The 18971-nt window shown below is 42.4% G+C and overlaps 1 protein-coding gene across 1 annotated transcript in view; it reads right to left on the reverse strand.

The window, feature by feature from the left end:
* LOC118247545 (ephrin type-B receptor 5) overlaps nt 1-18971 on the reverse strand; it is a 64449-nt gene that overhangs the window by 16605 nt on the left and 28873 nt on the right. Inside the window, exons 4-5 of the mRNA XM_035545597.1 lie at nt 13826-13981; nt 9480-9818 (exon numbers count right to left, since the gene is read on the reverse strand). Coding sequence (XP_035401490.1) covers nt 9480-9818; nt 13826-13981 — 495 coding nt within the window. The remainder of the gene's footprint in view (nt 1-9479; nt 9819-13825; nt 13982-18971) is intronic.

Genomic DNA, 18971 nt, shown 5'->3' on the forward strand with positions numbered 1-18971 from the left:
AGGAGTGAGAAACAGTCCTGCAGACACCAAGGTCAGTGCAGAAGGAGGGCAGGAGGTGCTCTAGGTGCTGCAGCTGAAGTTCCCCTGTGGCCTGTGGAGAGGCCCCTGGTGGAGCTGACTGTCCCCCTGCAGCCCATGGGTCCCACGGTAGAGCAGATATCCATGCTGCAGCCCGTGGAGGAGCCCCCGGTGGAGCAGGTGGATGTGGCCTGGAGAAGGCTGCGGACCATGGAGAGCCCCCGCAGGAGCAGCCCATGGAGAGGAGCCCACACAGGAACAGGGAGTCTGGGGGGAGCTGTCGCCTGTGGGGGACCCATGTTGGAGCAGTTTGCTCCCAACAGATGGACCCCATGGTATGGACCCGTAATGCAGCAGTTCTTAAAGAACTGTTCGGTGCTGCCTTATCTAACATGGGGCAGCTTCTGGCCTCTTCTCACAGAGTCCACCCCTGCAGCCCCCTGCTACCAAAACCTTGCCACATAAACCCAACACACCTTTATGTACAAAGCAAGGATCTGGTCATCAAACATAAAAGAAGGCTTTGGAAGCATGAATCTAAATGAGAAGGCAAGTATGAGCTTGTGTCTACTAACTTTAGAAATCTTCTGATAGGTTGTTCTAAAAGTCTGAAGCTCAGCTCAAGACTTTCAGATTTGCAGTACTGCCATTACTTATCACTAATTTGAAACTCATTACATCAGAGGAAGGTGTTGGGAGGAATGGGTTAAAAGTGGAAGATTAGGAAGGAGGATGGGATCAGAATGGAAGACTGGTGAGGAGGATTGTAAATATGATCAAGTGACCTTGCAGCTGGGAATGCTTAAAGTCTAGGTAGTAGTAACGTAGAAAAGCACATACATTGTACATACTGCTGTTTATGCTCTGTGTGTTTGGCAAGTAGCACATATGTATTTAGCTAACAGCTGTTTGGTAGACTCAGAAGTGCCCTATCAGACATGCTTGAGCTCACAGCCTTGGTATAGAGAAGATCAAAGAAGTACAGTGACGATCACAGCACAGTGGTATAAACTGTTCCTGTGCATACCCTTGACAAACAGGTGTAAACAGCAGGCTGGTGATCTAGCATGGACTGAGCTTAGCAGTGCCTGTGTCCCTAGATGTGTGCATGTGTCCGTGTGTTGCTTCAGAGATCCCCCAGTTGGTGAGGTAATGAAAATAAATCTACAGTTTGCATTTTAGCCACGAGCCTGTGGTTGTTCCTGCTGCCTGTGCTGACTCACACAGAAGAAAACAAAATATTGAAGATAATGTGATAAATTATTTCAAATTCAATTTTTAGTTCACTGAGCTAAAATTAGATTACAATGAGCAACAATCCAGCCACTATTTGGGGTAATTTTGCTTTTCATTTTATTGTTGTCTAAAGGCATCATTCACACGTTCTGATGATACCAGAAGTACGGAACACCTAATTAATAGCAGGCCACTTCCTGAAGTAGTTAGTTCTTCTAAAAAGAAGAAAAAAAATGTATCTTCAGAGCAGGAAGGGAGATGAATAGATGTTAAAGCCACTTGCACATGAGGTTTTCTGGAGAATGAAAATACTCTTCAACTACAAGGTATCCCCAGGATAATGCCATCTTAAGGTCATATTGGAGACAGTCATTTCAGTGATACATACTTAATATGCAGGTACCTCTTAAGGCAAAGGTCTAAACCAGTAAAAACATTCAGTAATCCACCTATCTGAAACAGTTCAGATTTTGATACTCAGGTTTGCCTCTTATTTCGGGTCAAAATTTATTAAACATTGACCAGGGATCTCTCCTACCATTTCAAGTAAATAGATATCTTGATTTCTCCTTTGAAAAATCTCATATAAATACTAAAGTGATGTGAAATGTGAACACACGGGTAGGCGGAATGTGTACATATCTGCTGTCAAAAGCTTATTAATAAAGTTCCTTTCCCAGTGCTGACAAATTAGGAAATACAAAGTTCAAAGTTTGGTGTCTTAAGACTACACCTATATTGGTAGAAGAACTCATTGAGAGCAATCCTGCAGACAAGGACTTGGGGATTCTGGTGGATGAAAACCTTGACATGAGCCAGCAGTGCATACTTGTAGCCCAGAAGGCCAACTGCATCCTGGGCTACATCAAAAGAGGAGTGGCCAGCCAGATGAGGGAGGTGATTGTCCCTCTCTAAGTACTAAGTACTCCAAGTGGGGCCCTTGTGAGGCCCCACTTGGAGTACTGCATCCAGGTGTGGGGCCCCCAGCACAAGAAGGATGTTGACCTGTTAGAATGGGTCCAGAGGAGGACCGTGAATATGATCAGAGGGCTGGAGCACCTCTCTTATGAAGATAGGCTGAGAGAGCTGGGGCTGCTCAGCCTACAGAAAAGAGAAAGCTCCAGGGTGACCTCATTGCACCTTTTCAGTACTTAAAAGGAGCTTATAAAAAAGACGGAGAGTGAGTTTTTGCTCAATCAGACAATGACAGGACAAGGGGAAATGGTTTTAAACTAAAAGAGGGGAGATTTAGATTAGAGGTTAGCAGGAAATTCTTCACTCAGAGGGTGGTGAGGCACTTGAACAGGTTGCCCAGAGATGCCATGGATGCCCCATCCCTGGAGGTGTTCAAGGCCAGGCTGGATGGGCCTTGGCCAAACAGAACTAGTGGGTGGCATTCCTGCCCATGTCAGGGGGGTTGGAACTAGATGATCTTCAAGGTCCCTTCCAACCCTGGCCATTCTGTGATTCTATGATACCATCATATAGCACATACAGAACAGCCAGACCCAATCCACACCGGTTTATGAAAGGCAGGTCCTTCCTGACTAACCTGATTTCCTTCTATGACAAGGTGACTCACTTAGTAGATGAGGGAAAGACTGTGGATGTTGCTTACCTCAACTTTGGTAAAGCTTTTGACACTTTCCCACAACATTCTCTTGGAGAAACTGGCTACTTATGGCTTTGATGGGCATACGGTTCTCTGGGTAAAAATTTAGCAGGGTGGCTGGGCCCAAAAAGCTGTGGTGAATGGAAACAAATCCAGTTGGCAGCCAGTCACAGAAGTGTTTTCCCCCAGTGCTCAGTACTGTGGCCAGTTCACTTCAATATCTTTATCAATGATCTGGATGAGGAGATCGAGTACACTCTCAGTAGGTTTGCAGATGACATCAAGTTAGGCAAGAATGTTGATCTGCTTGAAGGTAGGAAGGCTCTGCAGAGGGATCTAGATAGGCTGGATCAATGGTCCAGGACAAACTGTATGATGTTCAACAAGGCTAACTGCTTGTTGCTGCACTTGGGTCACAACAACCCCATGCAATGCTACAGGCCTGGGGAAGAGTGGCTGGAAAGTTGCCTGGCAAAAAAGGACCTTGGGATATTGGTCAACAGCCAGATGAATATGAGACAGCAATGTGCCCAGGTGACCAAGAAAGCCCACAGCGTCCTTGCTTGTATCGGAAACAGTGTGGCCAGCAGTACTATAGAAGTGATTGTCCCCCTGTAGTTGGTGAGACTGCATCTCGAATACTGTGTTTAGATTTGGGCCCCTCACTACGAGAAAGACATTGAAGTGCAGGAGTGCATCCAAAGGAGGGCAACAAAGCTGGTGAAGGGTCTAGAGAACAAGTCTACAGTGGCTGAGGGAACTGGGGTTATTTAGCCTAGAGAAAAGGAGGCTGAGGGGAGACGTTATTGCTCTCAACAACTACCTCAAAGGAGGTTGTACTGGGTTGGGGGTTGCTCTCTTCTCCCAGGCAACAAGCAACAGGAAAGAAGGAAATGGCCTCAAGTTGCACCAGGGGAAGTTTAGGTTGGATATTAGGAAAAATTCTTCACTGAAACCATTGTGAAGCATTGGAACAGGCTGCCCAGGCAAATGGTTGGATCACCATCCCTGGAGGTATTTAAAAGATGTGTAGATGTGGTGCACGGGGACATGCTTTAGTAGACTCGTCAGTGCTAGGTTAACAGTTAGACTTTATGACCTTGGAGGTCTTTTTGAACCTAAATGATACTATGATTCTACCCTGTACCTGCTTCCACCGAAGGGCCAAGGGTATGTTCCTTTGCATGCCAACTATCAACAATTTTGTTAACGGAACACTGGTTTCAAAGCTTGTTTCATATATACATGCATCCAGTTTTTTGTTGATTTATCACTTTTACTAATTTTGCTATTTTCGCATAGGGTTTATAAATGGAGACATGCAAGGTTTGTGCCTAACGACACAATCCACTGACAGCTGAAATCATAGGGCCTGATTGAACCAACTATTCACTGAAAGCAAACCTGTTTTGAGATCAGATTTTTAAGGAAGTCTGAAAATGACTGTGTGGGTTTTTTTTGGGTTTTGGTTTGTTTTTTGTATTTTAGCATTACTATTTATGAAATAGCAAGTGTATGGATAAATTCTTGCACAAGTACCACATATAACACCTAATGGAAGATATAAAACAGTCTAACCATTGGGTAAATACAGCTCCCAGATTCTATTTTTCATGGGCTGTCAATTGTAACTCTCCTACGTGTCAGGACAATATTCTTCCTGGTAGCACACAATGGTGGATTTAAAATATTTAGAGCACCATGAAAATGCTACATTCTCTGAGTTACTAATGTTTGGCAAGTTTCTGCTGTTCCTTATAATGCTGATGTCCTTGACAAGCAACATGTGCCTGCAAGCCTAAGAATTTTTCTATATCAGCAGACAAGGTAAGGAAGGAATGTGAAGGAAAGAAGGATACCTCTTCTGCTTCTCAAGCGTTACTCAAGAAGAGCCTATTGATTCAGATCTCCAAAGACCTTTGTGAAAAACAACAACAAAACAACAACAAACCTGTCTTCCCTTGATTTAGGAAGTGGACTGGAAGAGATCTCAATTTGGATCAATATAACCTGTTGCCAACTAATCTTCTTGAGCATAGTGAGGTGTTATACAGCCCATGTTTTCTTTAAAGGATGTGCTAAGCTCCCACAGCATTTCCTCTTCTATCACCCAAAGAGGCCATATAGCTGGGCTTGCAAGCACCAAGAAAGAGAATAAGCCCATGGAAGAACTGATTTTTTGATGAGCAGCAAATTGGAGCTCTGCAAATATCAAACAAAACTAGGATATCACCATCACTTATTTTTTAGCTTCATGCATGCGATTCACCAATAAATAGTGCTTATGATGCATTTGCTTGTTTTATCAAGGTATACCGAAGATACAATAATAAAAGATTTTATGAAGAGATTCCTTATCTATCAGTACACATCATACACAAATGCTGTGCACAGAGAATTTTTTTTTTCCACAGTCCTTTAAATGAAAAACTGACTTCTGTCCGGAGGCATGAGATGAAGCAGTTGTTTACCATGATGAATATACTTGAAGATGTGATTTATTTTTATTTTTTTGATTTTTGAATAATAAGGTGATTGGCTTTTAAGTTCTGTGGTTTCTCTTTGTCAAGTTCTCCTTTTCCAAAAAGCAATTTCATAAATTGCCTTTCTTCATGCAGTTTGTGCTATCCGGAATGGCCTCCTAACATCTTTCCACATATCCTGACCCTTCTGTAACTATTCACCCTCAGCACTTCAAACATGAGCTGAAAGTAATTCGCTTTTGTCTTGTCTCACCTGTGGGATAGTTTTTTCCTTCTGGTAACTTGCCTCAGTGAATATGTCATATTATTACTATCCAAACAGTTTTCAGGTAACTTTTACTATAAACGGTTGTCTTATTTAAAAAATGAAATCTTATATTAAGGAAAGTTTTTCTATGCCAGCCCTTGTTATTCTATCTTGAAAAACATAGTCACTGAAGAGTAGGAACATCATAATCAGGCCATCACCGAAAATGTGACTGTGTAACTAGAGGATTCTATCATACTTTGAATCAGGGTTAGCAGACTGTTAGGGATAAGGAGAGTCTTAGATGAACAGTGTTTTGGAGACAAAAATGAAGAGCAAATAGGTAGCAGGGAAAAAGACAAGAAAAGAAGAAATAAAGAAAATAAAGAAATAAATAGAAAGGGAGGAGAGGAGGGGAGGGGAGGGGAGGGGAGGGGAGAAAATAACTATTCCAGGGCATAATATTGCCTAAGGTATCTCTAACAAAGAGGCAGAGTGTGGGGAAGTGTATTTTTTGGATCAGCAAATGAAGGAACACAGAGAACTCTAACTGCTGTGTGAATAAGTACCACATTCAGAAGCTGCCAGCACTGAAGGGTCTTTCTTTTGCCACCTTTAATATAATAGAAACCAAATTTATGATATGGCCATCTTTTTCCAATTCGCTTTCTTTCACCCTTCATGCCCTTCTGTCCCTCCTTGTCTCTTCGAGAACATTAAGAACCTGAAATGTTCATCTTTGTTTGTGTAATAATAATTGCTAAAATAATAATAACGACAAAAGTAACCTAAAGCTGAAAAGCTGCTGAGGGGATTGAAGGGAGGGGGCAGGGATGAGAAAAGGCTGCATGACAGAGAAAGCAGGGCCTTGTTTGTATGAGCTGTCATTGTGAATTGAGGGTGGCTCATCTCAAGCACACTCCTAGCGATCTCTTGGAAGAGCAAGAAAAAAAAAATGCAAACACAAGCAAGCCTTCCATTACACACTGCTGTTTCAGAACTCTGGCTTCCTGTCATTGAAGACTGCTTCAATGCACAAGAAACTCACCTTGGGGAGAGACATCCAAGAAACCTAACATGCCTAGACACACTAAGAGACACCCAGAGGAATAGGAGTGGTCTGAAAAGTCAAACAAAACCAAAAGAGAGCAGATTGGCTGACTCTAGGCAGGAGGGGAAAGAAGTTGCTCAATTAAATTACCCCAGAAACAGATGAAGAAGGCATACATGAGAAGCATGAAGAAAATGAATTGTTCAGGGTGTTAATATGCCTATCTGCAGCAGAAGCCAAAGGATCTGCCTGAAATTACCATATGAATTACCAAGCCATATCTTTTACTGTAAACAAAAATTGACCACCCACTTGCAGCCAGACTCCTAAGGGGACCAGGTGTCCTATCATATACATGCTCAATGTCTTTCGGGTAATGAATGGTTTGAAGGGAAGAAATAGACTTTGTTAAACCACTGGCATTTACTAGCAGTAGGAAGTTGTTGGCATGTGTATATGCTCCCTTACTTTCCATAGCAAAGAAGAAACAGAAATCAAAAGATGTGATTTAACCAAGATAACAGTCTCACATCCAACCCTGCAGCATTTCTTTCGAGCTTTACTGTTTTTGCAGGGGTATCTGCATCTTCAGTGTGGAATCTAATTAGGGTTTTATTTAACAGTTACACTTCTCTAAACGTTTACAGACATCTTCTGTCACTCAGTTCAAATTGTTCCCCCTTTTTCTCCTCCTTACCACATTACTCCTCATTATATCCTCTTAACCAAGCTGTATAAAACTCCTCTCCATACATGCTTTTACATGCTTATAAAGAAGAACACATGCCCAATCTCTCACTGTTGACATTTATCAGAACCATATGCATGTAGTTCTCTCCAGCTGCTTCTGTAAGTCGGTCCGTGTACAGGATATTTACAGAAATGCAGAATTTACTTGATTCTATTCTTTCTTTTCTTCCATATATAAATCTTCTGTATTCTATCAATCAGTCTGACCTTCCCTACAATCCTTTTATCTCTCCCTTTCTTCTGACTGCCCACACATACTATTACTACTTTAGTTCCTAGTCATCTCTCAGACTTAGGTACTAGCTACAAGGATCACAACACTTTTGTGAAAACTGCAAGACATTTAAAAATTTCTGCCATGTAAAAGACAAAAAAATCTTTCTTTCCTATTGACAGAAGAAAAATATTTCAAGACCATTTATCAAAACAGCAAGGTTAAAAAGGCAATAACAAAGTACAAGTAAACACAAAACATGTAGAAGAACCTAGAGCAGCTCCAATAAAATAGCTATGGTGATTGTTTCTGGATCCTTTGTCAAAATTCAGTTTAAAATCTCCCTAAGAACTTTAAGAACTGTAGTTTTCATATTCATTTATGACTCACTCAGCTATATGATATTAACGTGCTATCCCAGGGTCATGTGTATTTAGGTGATGAATAAATATTATTATGTATATTCTTTCTTGTTATACAGTGCCTATCTTTATTCTTTATCTGTATCTTCATCTTTAGACAGTGCCTATCTGTCAATTTTCTACCTCCTTACTTCAATAAGCAGGAATGCAAAAGGTGAACAGATTTGATGAAACACAACACTACTTTTTTCGAGTATGAAGTTGTAGAATAATTGCTGGAAGTGACTTATTGAGACTAATGGTATGTGCACATCTTAAAGGAAGGTATGGCATTGAGGAAACTTCCAAGGTGAGATAGATATGCAAAGGACCTGTTCCATGATAGTCCCCTTGGCAACACAACCTGCAGCCTTAGATATTGGCAACAAGAGAGGAGCTTGGTGTGCTGTCTCTAAAAGAAATCACATGGAGGGTGGAACAGAGTGGAGACACTGTGTCCAGGCTCTGTGATATCACCACAAGGATGAGGAACTTCATGGTACTATGGAACTGAGAAATTGCATAGCCAGCCCAGAGCCAGTTGTTTTCCATTTTTTGTCAAAATCATGTCCTCTAGGTGAACTTTGCTCATTATAATCTCATTATAATAGAATCTTAGAACCCAAAGAACTTGTGCTCCTGTTGCTTCAATAAACTTCACCAGTCATTAATCTACTCGACTGAAGGTCTATTGCACTATTTGTGCAGCCATGATCATGGTAATTCAATATATGGAATGTGACTGGACTTATAGTGCCAAATTGGGCATCACTCAGAATCTAAGCCCAGATGCCCCCAGCCCCTTTGATACCTGAGGACAAGCTGGAATGCAAGGTGATTTAGTTCCTGCCAAACTTCTTTATCCTTTAATGAAACAGAACTGAAATGAGGGAAATGGAAGGTGGTGTACAGGAACAATAGAAGGTGGAAAAGCAGAGTAACTCAGAACATAGACAAAAAAGAAAAGTGAAGAGGTGAAAAATGCTAGAAATACTCTATAAAGTATAAGAAGATGAAATGGAGAAGAGTAGGATGTAGAGAAGGTGTAGAGAAGATGAAAAAAAAATTAAGAAATGCTCTCTAAGAGCTGCTGTGGCAAGCTAATGCTCAGAAAATCTGCATCAAGCCCTGATCGTGTCTCCCATCTCGCACAATGAAGCTACATGCTTTCTCCGAGCCACAGAGCTACATCTCCCATTACTATATTCTCCAGGGCAGATTCTGCCTCAACAACTCCTCCCCATGTACATCAGCTGATAAACTCATTATTTTCTGCCAAGAGGAAAGAAAGGAAAGCCCACTCAACAGAAAGCAAGAAAGAGAAGGGTAGAGGTGAAATCATGGAACTGGCACGTTAAGATAAAAAGCAGGCACAACACAGAAAGCTTCAGGATGTAAAACATAAAAGCGAATCAGATGAGAGACAGACATGGAAATTTTGGTTCTCAGATAGAAGGGGTTCCTCACCTGACTGGTTGGTGCTAACATTGATGGTGGCATAATGGGGTGCTTCTGAACTCAACTCAGTCACCAAGTTGACAGCCTGGATCTCAAAGGTGTACTGCACATGGGCCAGCAGGTTGGAGACCTGCACACGACTTTCTGTCAGGCCCATTTGGCGTGGTTCAAATTGTACACTGTCTCCACAGCGCACACAGGGTCCTGGAGAACCTGTTGGGCATACTTTGCAGATGACATTGAAGAAAACATCCTTGCGGCCACCCAGATCCTTGGGAAGGCGCCAGGTCAGGAGAACATTGGAGCCAACAATTTCATAGCTAAGGTCATGGGGAGCAGAGGGAACACCTAGAAGACAGAATGAAAGATAAAAATCCTATGAAAGAATGAGAAAGAAGTGGAGGAGTGAAGAAGACAAAGAAGGGGGGAAAAACAGAAGAACAAGTTACTTTTTCTTCTTCTTTCTCTTCTCTAGCTGTTTCTCTGTACAAGGTTAAGAAAAACATATTCTTTGCTACATCATATACACATACATGCTGGAGCAGCCACACTAACACATTTTAGGGACACAAAATTGACAAGAAAGGTCTTTGTTTCAAGAGTGTGACTTTCATTTTTCCCTAAAAGAATAGCCAGTGTTTGAGAAACCTCCAAGCCTTTGAAATACTGAGTTTTGCACCTTAATAAAGATTTGTCTCTAATGAGACCTCTAGATCTCTCCTTTGGCACCTAATACCTCTGAATTCTCCCAGACCTTAGTTACAGACTGTTCCATCAGCTGCGGGAGCTGAACCCCACTTACCCTACAGTTATTCCTGCTGCAAGCCAGGCATCAGGAATAAAATCTGGCAGCAGAAAAAACAGCTCATTCTGTGCATTTGCCACTTGCCCTGTCAGAGACAGTGAAGAGAAGGCAGAAAATGCAGAGGGTGAGATGATTACATTGGGATAAGAATGGGACAAGACATTGGAAGCTAGACAGTGAAAAGCTCAGAAAGGTAGAAATAAGTAGCAGAGTTGCACTGCTCAACTTAGGCATGAAGATGATGTGATCGCTGAGGCGATCACCAAGGTGATCGGCTCCAGGGCAGACACGTTCTGCAACGAAGCAGGGGGTCGCGGTGTGCAGGGGGTTCCCTACATCCAGGCCCCTCGAGGTAGCCAAGAGCACCCCTCCTCTATCGTACAAAGGCAGCCCCTGGGGAGTGCCAGTGACCATGAGTGCGGCGGTGGTGTGGCTCTCTATATTACAGAGTGTTTCAATGTTGTTGAGCTCAGGGTTGGGAATGATAACGTAGAGTCCCTATGGATAAGGATCAGGGGGATGGTCAACAAGGCGGACATCCTGGTGGGGGCCTGTTATAGACTGCCAAACCAGGATGAAGAAATGGATGAGGCATTCTACAAGCAACTGGTGAAGTTGCGCAATCACCAGCACTTCTTCTCATGGGGAACATTAACTTCCCGGACATATTCTGGAAAGAAGAGGCAGGCAACTCGGGGAGAGTACAAGGACATTGCCAGAATATGCAGAAAGAAAATCAGAAAGGCTAAAGCCCAGCACAGGCTTAACTTAGCCACTATGGTTATGGATAACAAAAAGTGTTTTTGCGAATATAATAATGGTAGGAGGACATCCAAGGAGAATCTCCATCCTATACTGGACATAGGGGGAACATGACTACTACGGATAAGGAAAAGGCTGAGGATCTTAATGCCTTTTTTATATCTGTCTTTACTAGCCAGACCACTTATCTTTGGGAGTACTCAGCCTCACAACCTGGAAGTCTGGGATGGGGAGCAGAAGAGACCCCCCACAGTTCAGGTGGAAACAGTTAAGAGACCTGCTGCTCCACCTGGACTGTCACAAGTCCATGGGGCCAGATGGGATCCACCTGAGGGTGCTGAGGGAGCTGGCAGATGTGATTGCCAAGCCGCTTTCCATCATCTATCAGCAGTCTATCATCGGAGAGGTCCCGGATGACTGAAGTCTTGATAATGTGATGCCCATTTATAAGAAGGGCTGTAAGGAGGAGCCGGGGAACTACAGGCCTGTCAGCCTGACCTTGGTGCCAGGAAAGGTGATGGAACAGGTCATCTTGAATGCAATCACACAGAATAAGCGGGACCACTGGGGGATCGGGCCCAGTCAGAACGGTTTCATGAAAGACAAGTCCTGCCTGACCAACCTCATCTCCTTCTATGACCAGGTAACCCACCTGGTGGATGAGGGAAAGTCTGTTGACGTAGTCTAACAGCAAATCTTCAACAAGGTCTTTGACACAGTCTCCCACAGTATTCTGCTGGAGAAGCTGGCAGCCCATGGTTTGGACTGGTACACTCTTCTCTGGGTTAATAACTGGCTGTACAGCCATGTCCAAAGAGTAGTGGTGAACGGAGTGAAATCCAGCTGGTGACCGGTCGCCAGTGGTGTTCCCCAGGGGACGGTGTTGGGGCCCATCCTCTTTGATATCTTCATTGATAATTTGGATGAGGGAATTGAGTATACCCTCCATAAGTTTGCAGACAACACCAAGCTGGGGGGAAGTATTGATTTGCTGGAGGATAGGAAGGCCCTGCAGAGGGACCTGGACGGGTTAGATCCATGGGCAGAGGCCAGTGGGATGAGGTTCAACATGGCTAAGTGCCAGGTCCTGCACTTTGGCCACAACAACCCCATGCAAAGCTACAGGCTTGGTGCAGAGTGGCTTGAAAGCTGTGCAGAGGAAAGAGATCTGGGGGTGCTAGTCGATGCTCACCTGAACATGAGCTGACAGTGTGCCCAGGTGGCCAAGAAAGCCAACAGCATCCTGGCTTCTATTGGAATAGCATAGCCAGCAGGATTAGGGAGGTGATTGTTTCCCTGTACTATGCTCTGGTGAGGCCGCACTTCGAATACTGTCTTCAGTTTTGGGCCCCTCACTACAAGAAAGACATCGAGGCCATACAGCGTGTCAAGAGAAGGGCTATGAAGCTGGAAAAGGGCCTGGAACACAAGAACTATGAGGAGTGGCTGAGGGAACTGGGGTTGTTTAGTGTGGAGAAGAGGAGGCTCGGTGGTGACCTTATTGCTCTCTACAACTACCTCAAAGGAAGTGTTGGGGAGCTGGGGGTTGGCCTCTTCTCACAGATAACTAGTGATAGGACTAGAGGGAATGGCCTTAAGTTGTGCCAGGGGAGGTTCAGATTGGAAATTAGGAGAAATTTCTTCTCAGAAAGAGTAGCTCAGCATTGGAATAGGTTGCTCAGGGAGGTGGTAGAGTCACCATCCCTGGGAATGTTTAAGGAAAAGTTGGACATGGTGCTTAGGGACATGGCTTAGTGGGTGACATTGGTGGTAGGGGTATGGTTGGACCAGATGATCTTGGAGGTCTTTTCCATCCTTAATGATTCTATGATTCTATGGAGACAAAGACAGAAAAGGCAGGGATATAGATATTGAGCTCTGTAGCAGGGAGGGGTAAGGGAAACGTGATTTACAGGACACTTCCCTCCAAAGGCTTCAGTGAGATCCACGAATCCTCATTCTCACTATACCCTTATTATCGGCAAACATCTATGAAACCTATAGACAAAGCCTTTTGTCTGTTTACTATTGATCAATGGAAAGGATTATACTTTTTGAATATTTCCACTAGCTGTATCTTCCTGTGGACTCTTATTCCCCCAGAATATGCCAGAAAATTGCACACAAAAGACTGGTTAAAATATGTATTCGTGAGAAGATGAAGCGATTTGTATTGTGGTATAGTATTTAATAGTATAATCACATACTAGTTTTCCCCGAGGGTTCTTATTGCAACCAATGCAAAGGATATATAACTGCTCAGGAAAAAAATGCCTGTGAAGTTAAGATTGCTTGATGTTGCTGAAGATGGATTCTGTGCAGTGTACAAAGGAAGGGATTACAGAAAACAAAACAAAACACATTTCCTAATTTCTGAGTGTTTAACTTCACAGATGTAGAGTGACTGTAAGTTGCTTTAGGACGTGAATTCATTCCTCGTCACTTCGGAAAAATTCATGAGTGATTCTTGATGTATTATTTAAATTAGATTTTGAGTGCTCATCATTAACCCTACTTCATTTTCTGGGGTTAATTACTTGCTTGACCTATTAATGTTCATAATCATTGACTGTGAAAAGTTATAACTGATGAGATAAGCCAATGAGAAAATTAATCCTTTCCATAAGTACAATTTGAATTCTACATAGTAAATATGGTCTTCACATCTCCAGTGTGGTCTATTGGTCATGAAAAGAGATGGTTTGGAACTCCCATGAATCATTCAGGCAAATTTTCCCTCATTAACTGCCCTTCTCCCTGCATTCAAACACTCCATTCAAATACTTACCAGTGCAGGGAGCATCAGAATTGTCAGAAGCAGATCGGTAGAAGTGGTTCTGACACACACATTCACTGGAACCTGGCAGCGGAGCATGGCTGTGGGCAGGGCAGAGATGGCAAGGGTCGTCTCCCACAGACACTTTAAAGGAACCAAGGGGACAGGCTAAGGGGAGGAAAATGAGACAGTCAAGAGCAGGAAACACATTATTTCAGATTCCAAAAACAATGCAATCTTATTTACATTTAATTCATGCTGCTACTGTTGGAAGAATTTGTTACACAGGTTATCTACTGCAGGTTTCCTTGCTTCATGGCTATACAGACAATACCAGTCCTGGGCTGGAGCATGCGTTGTTAAAGTTGCAATTTCAAACTAGTTTATTTTATTCTACACAATAGGTACTTAAATTGATTCACTGTCAGATGAAAGAGAATCAGTCCAGAGACAGCTTTGGCCATCTGAAATAATTGTCTTCTCCTTACTTACCCAAAGAGCATTAGCATTGGAGAAGCCAAAATGCACAGTCATGTGATCTGTCTGGAAATAGCCATGACCATCCGCACCTCCTTTCCCCGACCCAACACAGCCACAAAAATGGATTTTTTTTATGCTGCCTTAGACAGTTTAATTGCTTAAAGTAATGTAAGATACCATGATTTTTTGATTTTGCATCAAAATGAAGAGCCAGAATGAAGATATGCAGTCCTAATTGTTTTTCTGTAGGTCTGGACACTTCCCAGTAATGGATAGAAGCTTCTTAAACTAGTCAAGTTTAATCTGCAAATGCATAGGACCATGCCTATGGAAAAAGCTGAAACAAGGGGGGAAATCCAACATTCAGGGAAAGAAAATTAAAGAAAAAAAAAAGGTTAACAATATGGGAGTATAATACATTCTAGGTTCAGCAAAGATGCTGTGCTGAATAACATAGCAGAAGGTGCTTGGATCTTGCACTGAACTAGTAGGATAGAGGTTTTGTAATTTTAATGCAGGTTTTATGTAAGTTTTCTAAAGCTGCTTTTGTATATATATAGACAGAATTTTTACATGCAATGGACTAACTAGCTCTGGTGAATGTTCTTTCATGGACTGACATTTGTTTAGTTAGTTTCACAATAAAGCACATTTCCAGGGAAGGGGAGGCTTTCAGATAGACCCCAAGTGAATGTTTGATTTCAGAAGACACATAGTAATGCTGCTTTCTCCTTTCAAGAGAAGAACTGTCCTAGCAATTACCATATGGAGAAGAATCCAAAGGATCGTGAATAGCAAAAAAATCATATTTCAAAGAGAACTGTGTAAAAGAAGAACATTGTGTGCAGATGTTAACATGAAGTTAGGATATCTTAATGAATATTTTGAAATGGAACACCACACCAGAAGCTAAAGAATTAATCCATCTGGTAATTACTTACTATGACAAAGGAAAGGAGACTTCCACCTCCTATAACAATTATTTGGAAATTATTTCTAACACATATAAGTGTTGAGTGGCCATTTATGCATCTTCCTTAACAAATAAACAACTTCAGAAAAACAAAGTAGCTTGCTTATCTGTCCTTCTCATTTGTGTCCAATTCTCTTTGCTTTGGGTTCTCCAAGTCTGTTTGGGAATTTCTGATGTATACTTTGGGCCTGTGGAGATGCAAACCTTAACAAAGCTGAAAAGGTTACAGCCACATTCTGGACATAACAGCCAATAAACAATATCTATAGAGTCCTGTCAGCTTTAACTCTCATATTACTTCATCTTCTCTGTTGGAAGTCTTCTGGCTGCAGAATAACCTCCACGTGTATTGTGACAGAATGTTAAGTCCTGGAACAGTCAGACCATAACAGGGACTTCAATAATGCTGAATCATAGCATTGGAATAGGAGGACACTGAATCTTCCCGACACATGAAAAATGACAACATTCAGTGGGTAATACATTGCCATATAGAATGAAAGGGAGAAGAAGAGATTGCAATTTTGCATACGATGGTAAGTCTGCTCAGCCCTGCTGAGGCCACACCTGGAGTATTGTGTCCAGTTCTGAGCCCCCCAGTACAAGAGGGACATAGAACTACTGGAGTGAGTTCAAAGGAAGGCTGTTAAGATGATTAGAGGACTGGAGCATCTGTCGCACGAGGACATGCTGAAAGAACTGGGCCAATTTAGCCTGGAAAAGAGAAGACTGAGGGGAGACCTCATTCATGTATATAAATATCTGAGGGGAGGGTGTTGAGAGGATGGAGCCGGTCTCTTTTCAGTTGTGCCCTGCAACAGGATGAGAGGCAATGGGCACAAACTGAAGCACAGGAGGTTCCGGCTGAATATGAGGGGGCATTTCTTTACTGTGAGGGTGACAGAGCACTGGAACAGGTTGCCCAGAGAGGTTGCGGAGTCTCCTTCTCTGGTGATATTCAAAACCTGCCTGGATGCCATCCTGTGCAACGTGCTGTAGGTGATCCTGCTCGGCAGGGGGGTTGGACTTGATGGTCTTCAGAGGTCCCTTCCAACCTTGGCCATTCTGTAATTCTGTGAAAAGAGCAAGTGCCTTTGCCTTCAGACTTTTATCCAGCAGAAAGTCAAATTATTTTCATACAGAAAGTTCTGTCCCTATGCTCCTATGAGAAAAAATAAAAAGGAAATAAGAATTTTCCACTTTATGAAGTGTATCCCCTTCATTCATTCATTCAGTTCAAGACTCTGCTAACAGTCACAGATGTAAAGTATAATTTTCACATTTCTTGGCAAGTACATCTGTACTGACACTATGAGCATTACCAATGGGAAGTTCTCTTCCAACATTATAAATAAATGGTAAATAAAAATTTACCATTTTCTTGGGTCTTCTGTATTTATTTCAAATCTGAGAATGCTAAACTGAACATGAATGTTGTTGTGGTTTTTGTTTCTTTTTTTCTTACAAGTAATTCTCATCCATATTTTCTTGCATCAAACTGCTTGTGCAGGGGCATTAGATATGATGACCTCCAGAGGCCTTTTCTAAGCTCAGCCATTCCATGATTCTGTGATTTCTCTTGAACATAGGCAAATTAAAATGTCTGGTCAGATCACTCTGGTCCCAGCTGCCCCACTGTCAGAGTTTTCACCACATATACATGATTGTCAGAGGATGGGGAACAGTGAAAGGGAAAATTCTTGCCACTAGGAAACATCTCATTTCAGATGTTCAGAAGCAAAATGAGAATAGGATTGACAGGACCCCTCTGAGAGAGGAATCTGAAAAAATATGTTCAAACAAGATAAACAAAAAAGCGTAAAAAATCAGTAGGGAAGAGACTCACGTGGTCAGTTCAACCCATATAACAGAAATGGCAGCTGGAGAGCTATTAAGAGGAGTACAGAACAACTTTGGAGGAGAGATCTCTCTGAAGTGGTTATATTGTCTGGTGAAACAAATTAATCACTACCCTGCTCTACATGAACCTATGATCCTATGATCTCATGCTGGTCTTTCCAGGAGAGAGGGCAAATACTGAGAAAGGATCGTGCTTTGAAACCCTTATTTCTGCCCACAGGGATTTCTACTGTCTAAAGTCAAGAAAACAAAACAAAACAAAACAAACAAACAAAACCCACAGAAAATGAAATCATATAGCATACCTGAAGCTAAGTTGATTTGTAAAGATTAAACATGATTCACATATCCCCTACCTTCCTAATGCAAAGATAATTAGGGAAAAAAATCAAATCAAAACAAAAAAAAAGCAAACAGACTATGACCTAAAATATCTAGTTACTCACATTTTGGCCAATATGGCAGAGGCTAAATTGTCTCCATGATCTCCATGTAGCTAAAGAATAGCCTCATGAATATGGTCAGGGACTACAGCTGTCACACACCTGCTTCCATCTGAACTCACACCCTTGCCTCTGTATCCAGTCAGAAAGATAGTTAAGTTTGTGAGCATCTTCATCCCTTTCCAAAATTGCCTAAGATACGCTGGCTCACTTCACTCAGCTCACAGATAGCAACAACAGTCATTCCCATGACATGTAGCATTTCCTGGCACTGCCTCAGTCCAGTCACTCTATAAAAAAGATATCAAAGGTTAAGTCTGAAGAAAAGAAAAAAAAAATCCCTGGGACTCTAAATATGTAAAAGCTACCTTGTTTTAGTCCAGCAGTTATGGTGAGCCTAGGCTGTCTTTCCACAGTGTTCGGCTCTCTTTTGTTTCTGCAGGATTCCCTTCATCACACCATGAGATTTTTCACTTTTCATGCACCTTATATTCCTCTCTTAATGCAGATCATGACATCACGTTCACTTTCTGTGGTCCGACAATCTCTGCAGACAACTACTGCACTCACTGGAGGCAGTCATAATGAATACCCAAGTTGAAGTGAACCCACCATCACTAAGACTAACATGTATTGTTTTAGTGAACATCACCATCTTAGGACCATCCCAGAGAAAGCCTGAACAAGAGCAGCTTCTCCTGAAACACCTCCACTGTGTGCCTGTAGAAAAACTTCACAAAAAACACAGGCCTTGTCACTTTGTCATCCCAAAGGCACCAGTACTTTCCAGGAAAAAAGAGAGTACTACTAATTGATTGACGGTGTCTAATGTAAGGACAGAGGGTAGCAGAGCTAGCACCTCAAGGGACAGAAAAAGCTGTCACTTCCCATTAAGTCAAGGCTACTATGAAAGGTGAAGGCAGAGTCTGGACTATGCTTTTCTCTCAGTTTGTCTGAGCTGTTTTTCACATCTTGGCACTGTGTCAGAATGCCACAACAGTTCAGTTGGTCACAGCTTGTCTCAGAGATGCTGACCCAATTTCCCTCAGCTCCACCCTAGAGCACTCTCTTCTGCTTTGCTTGCATTTGCCTGACTGCTCCATGGGGAAAAGTTCCACCTGGGAGGCTGGAGAAGCAGTTTCTGACAGACTTCTAACATCAAAACAGCAGAGAAAAGTTCTGGAATCATAGGGTATGTGTAGGAGGGGACAGAACAAGAACCAAAGAAGACGAGAGAAGAAAAGGCATAAAGAAAAGCTCACTTGGACAATAAGAGCTGACAGTAAAGCTGAGATCATAAAAAAAATACAGCAAGGAGAAGGACCAAGGACAGAAAGAAACTTCAACAGAGCTATATGCACCCCCAGTACCATTTTTTAGGGCATGGGATAGACATTAGGGT

The sequence above is a fragment of the Cygnus atratus genome, chromosome 1 (genome assembly GCF_013377495.2).
Source record: "Cygnus atratus isolate AKBS03 ecotype Queensland, Australia chromosome 1, CAtr_DNAZoo_HiC_assembly, whole genome shotgun sequence".
Taxonomy (NCBI): domain Eukaryota; kingdom Metazoa; phylum Chordata; class Aves; order Anseriformes; family Anatidae; genus Cygnus; species Cygnus atratus.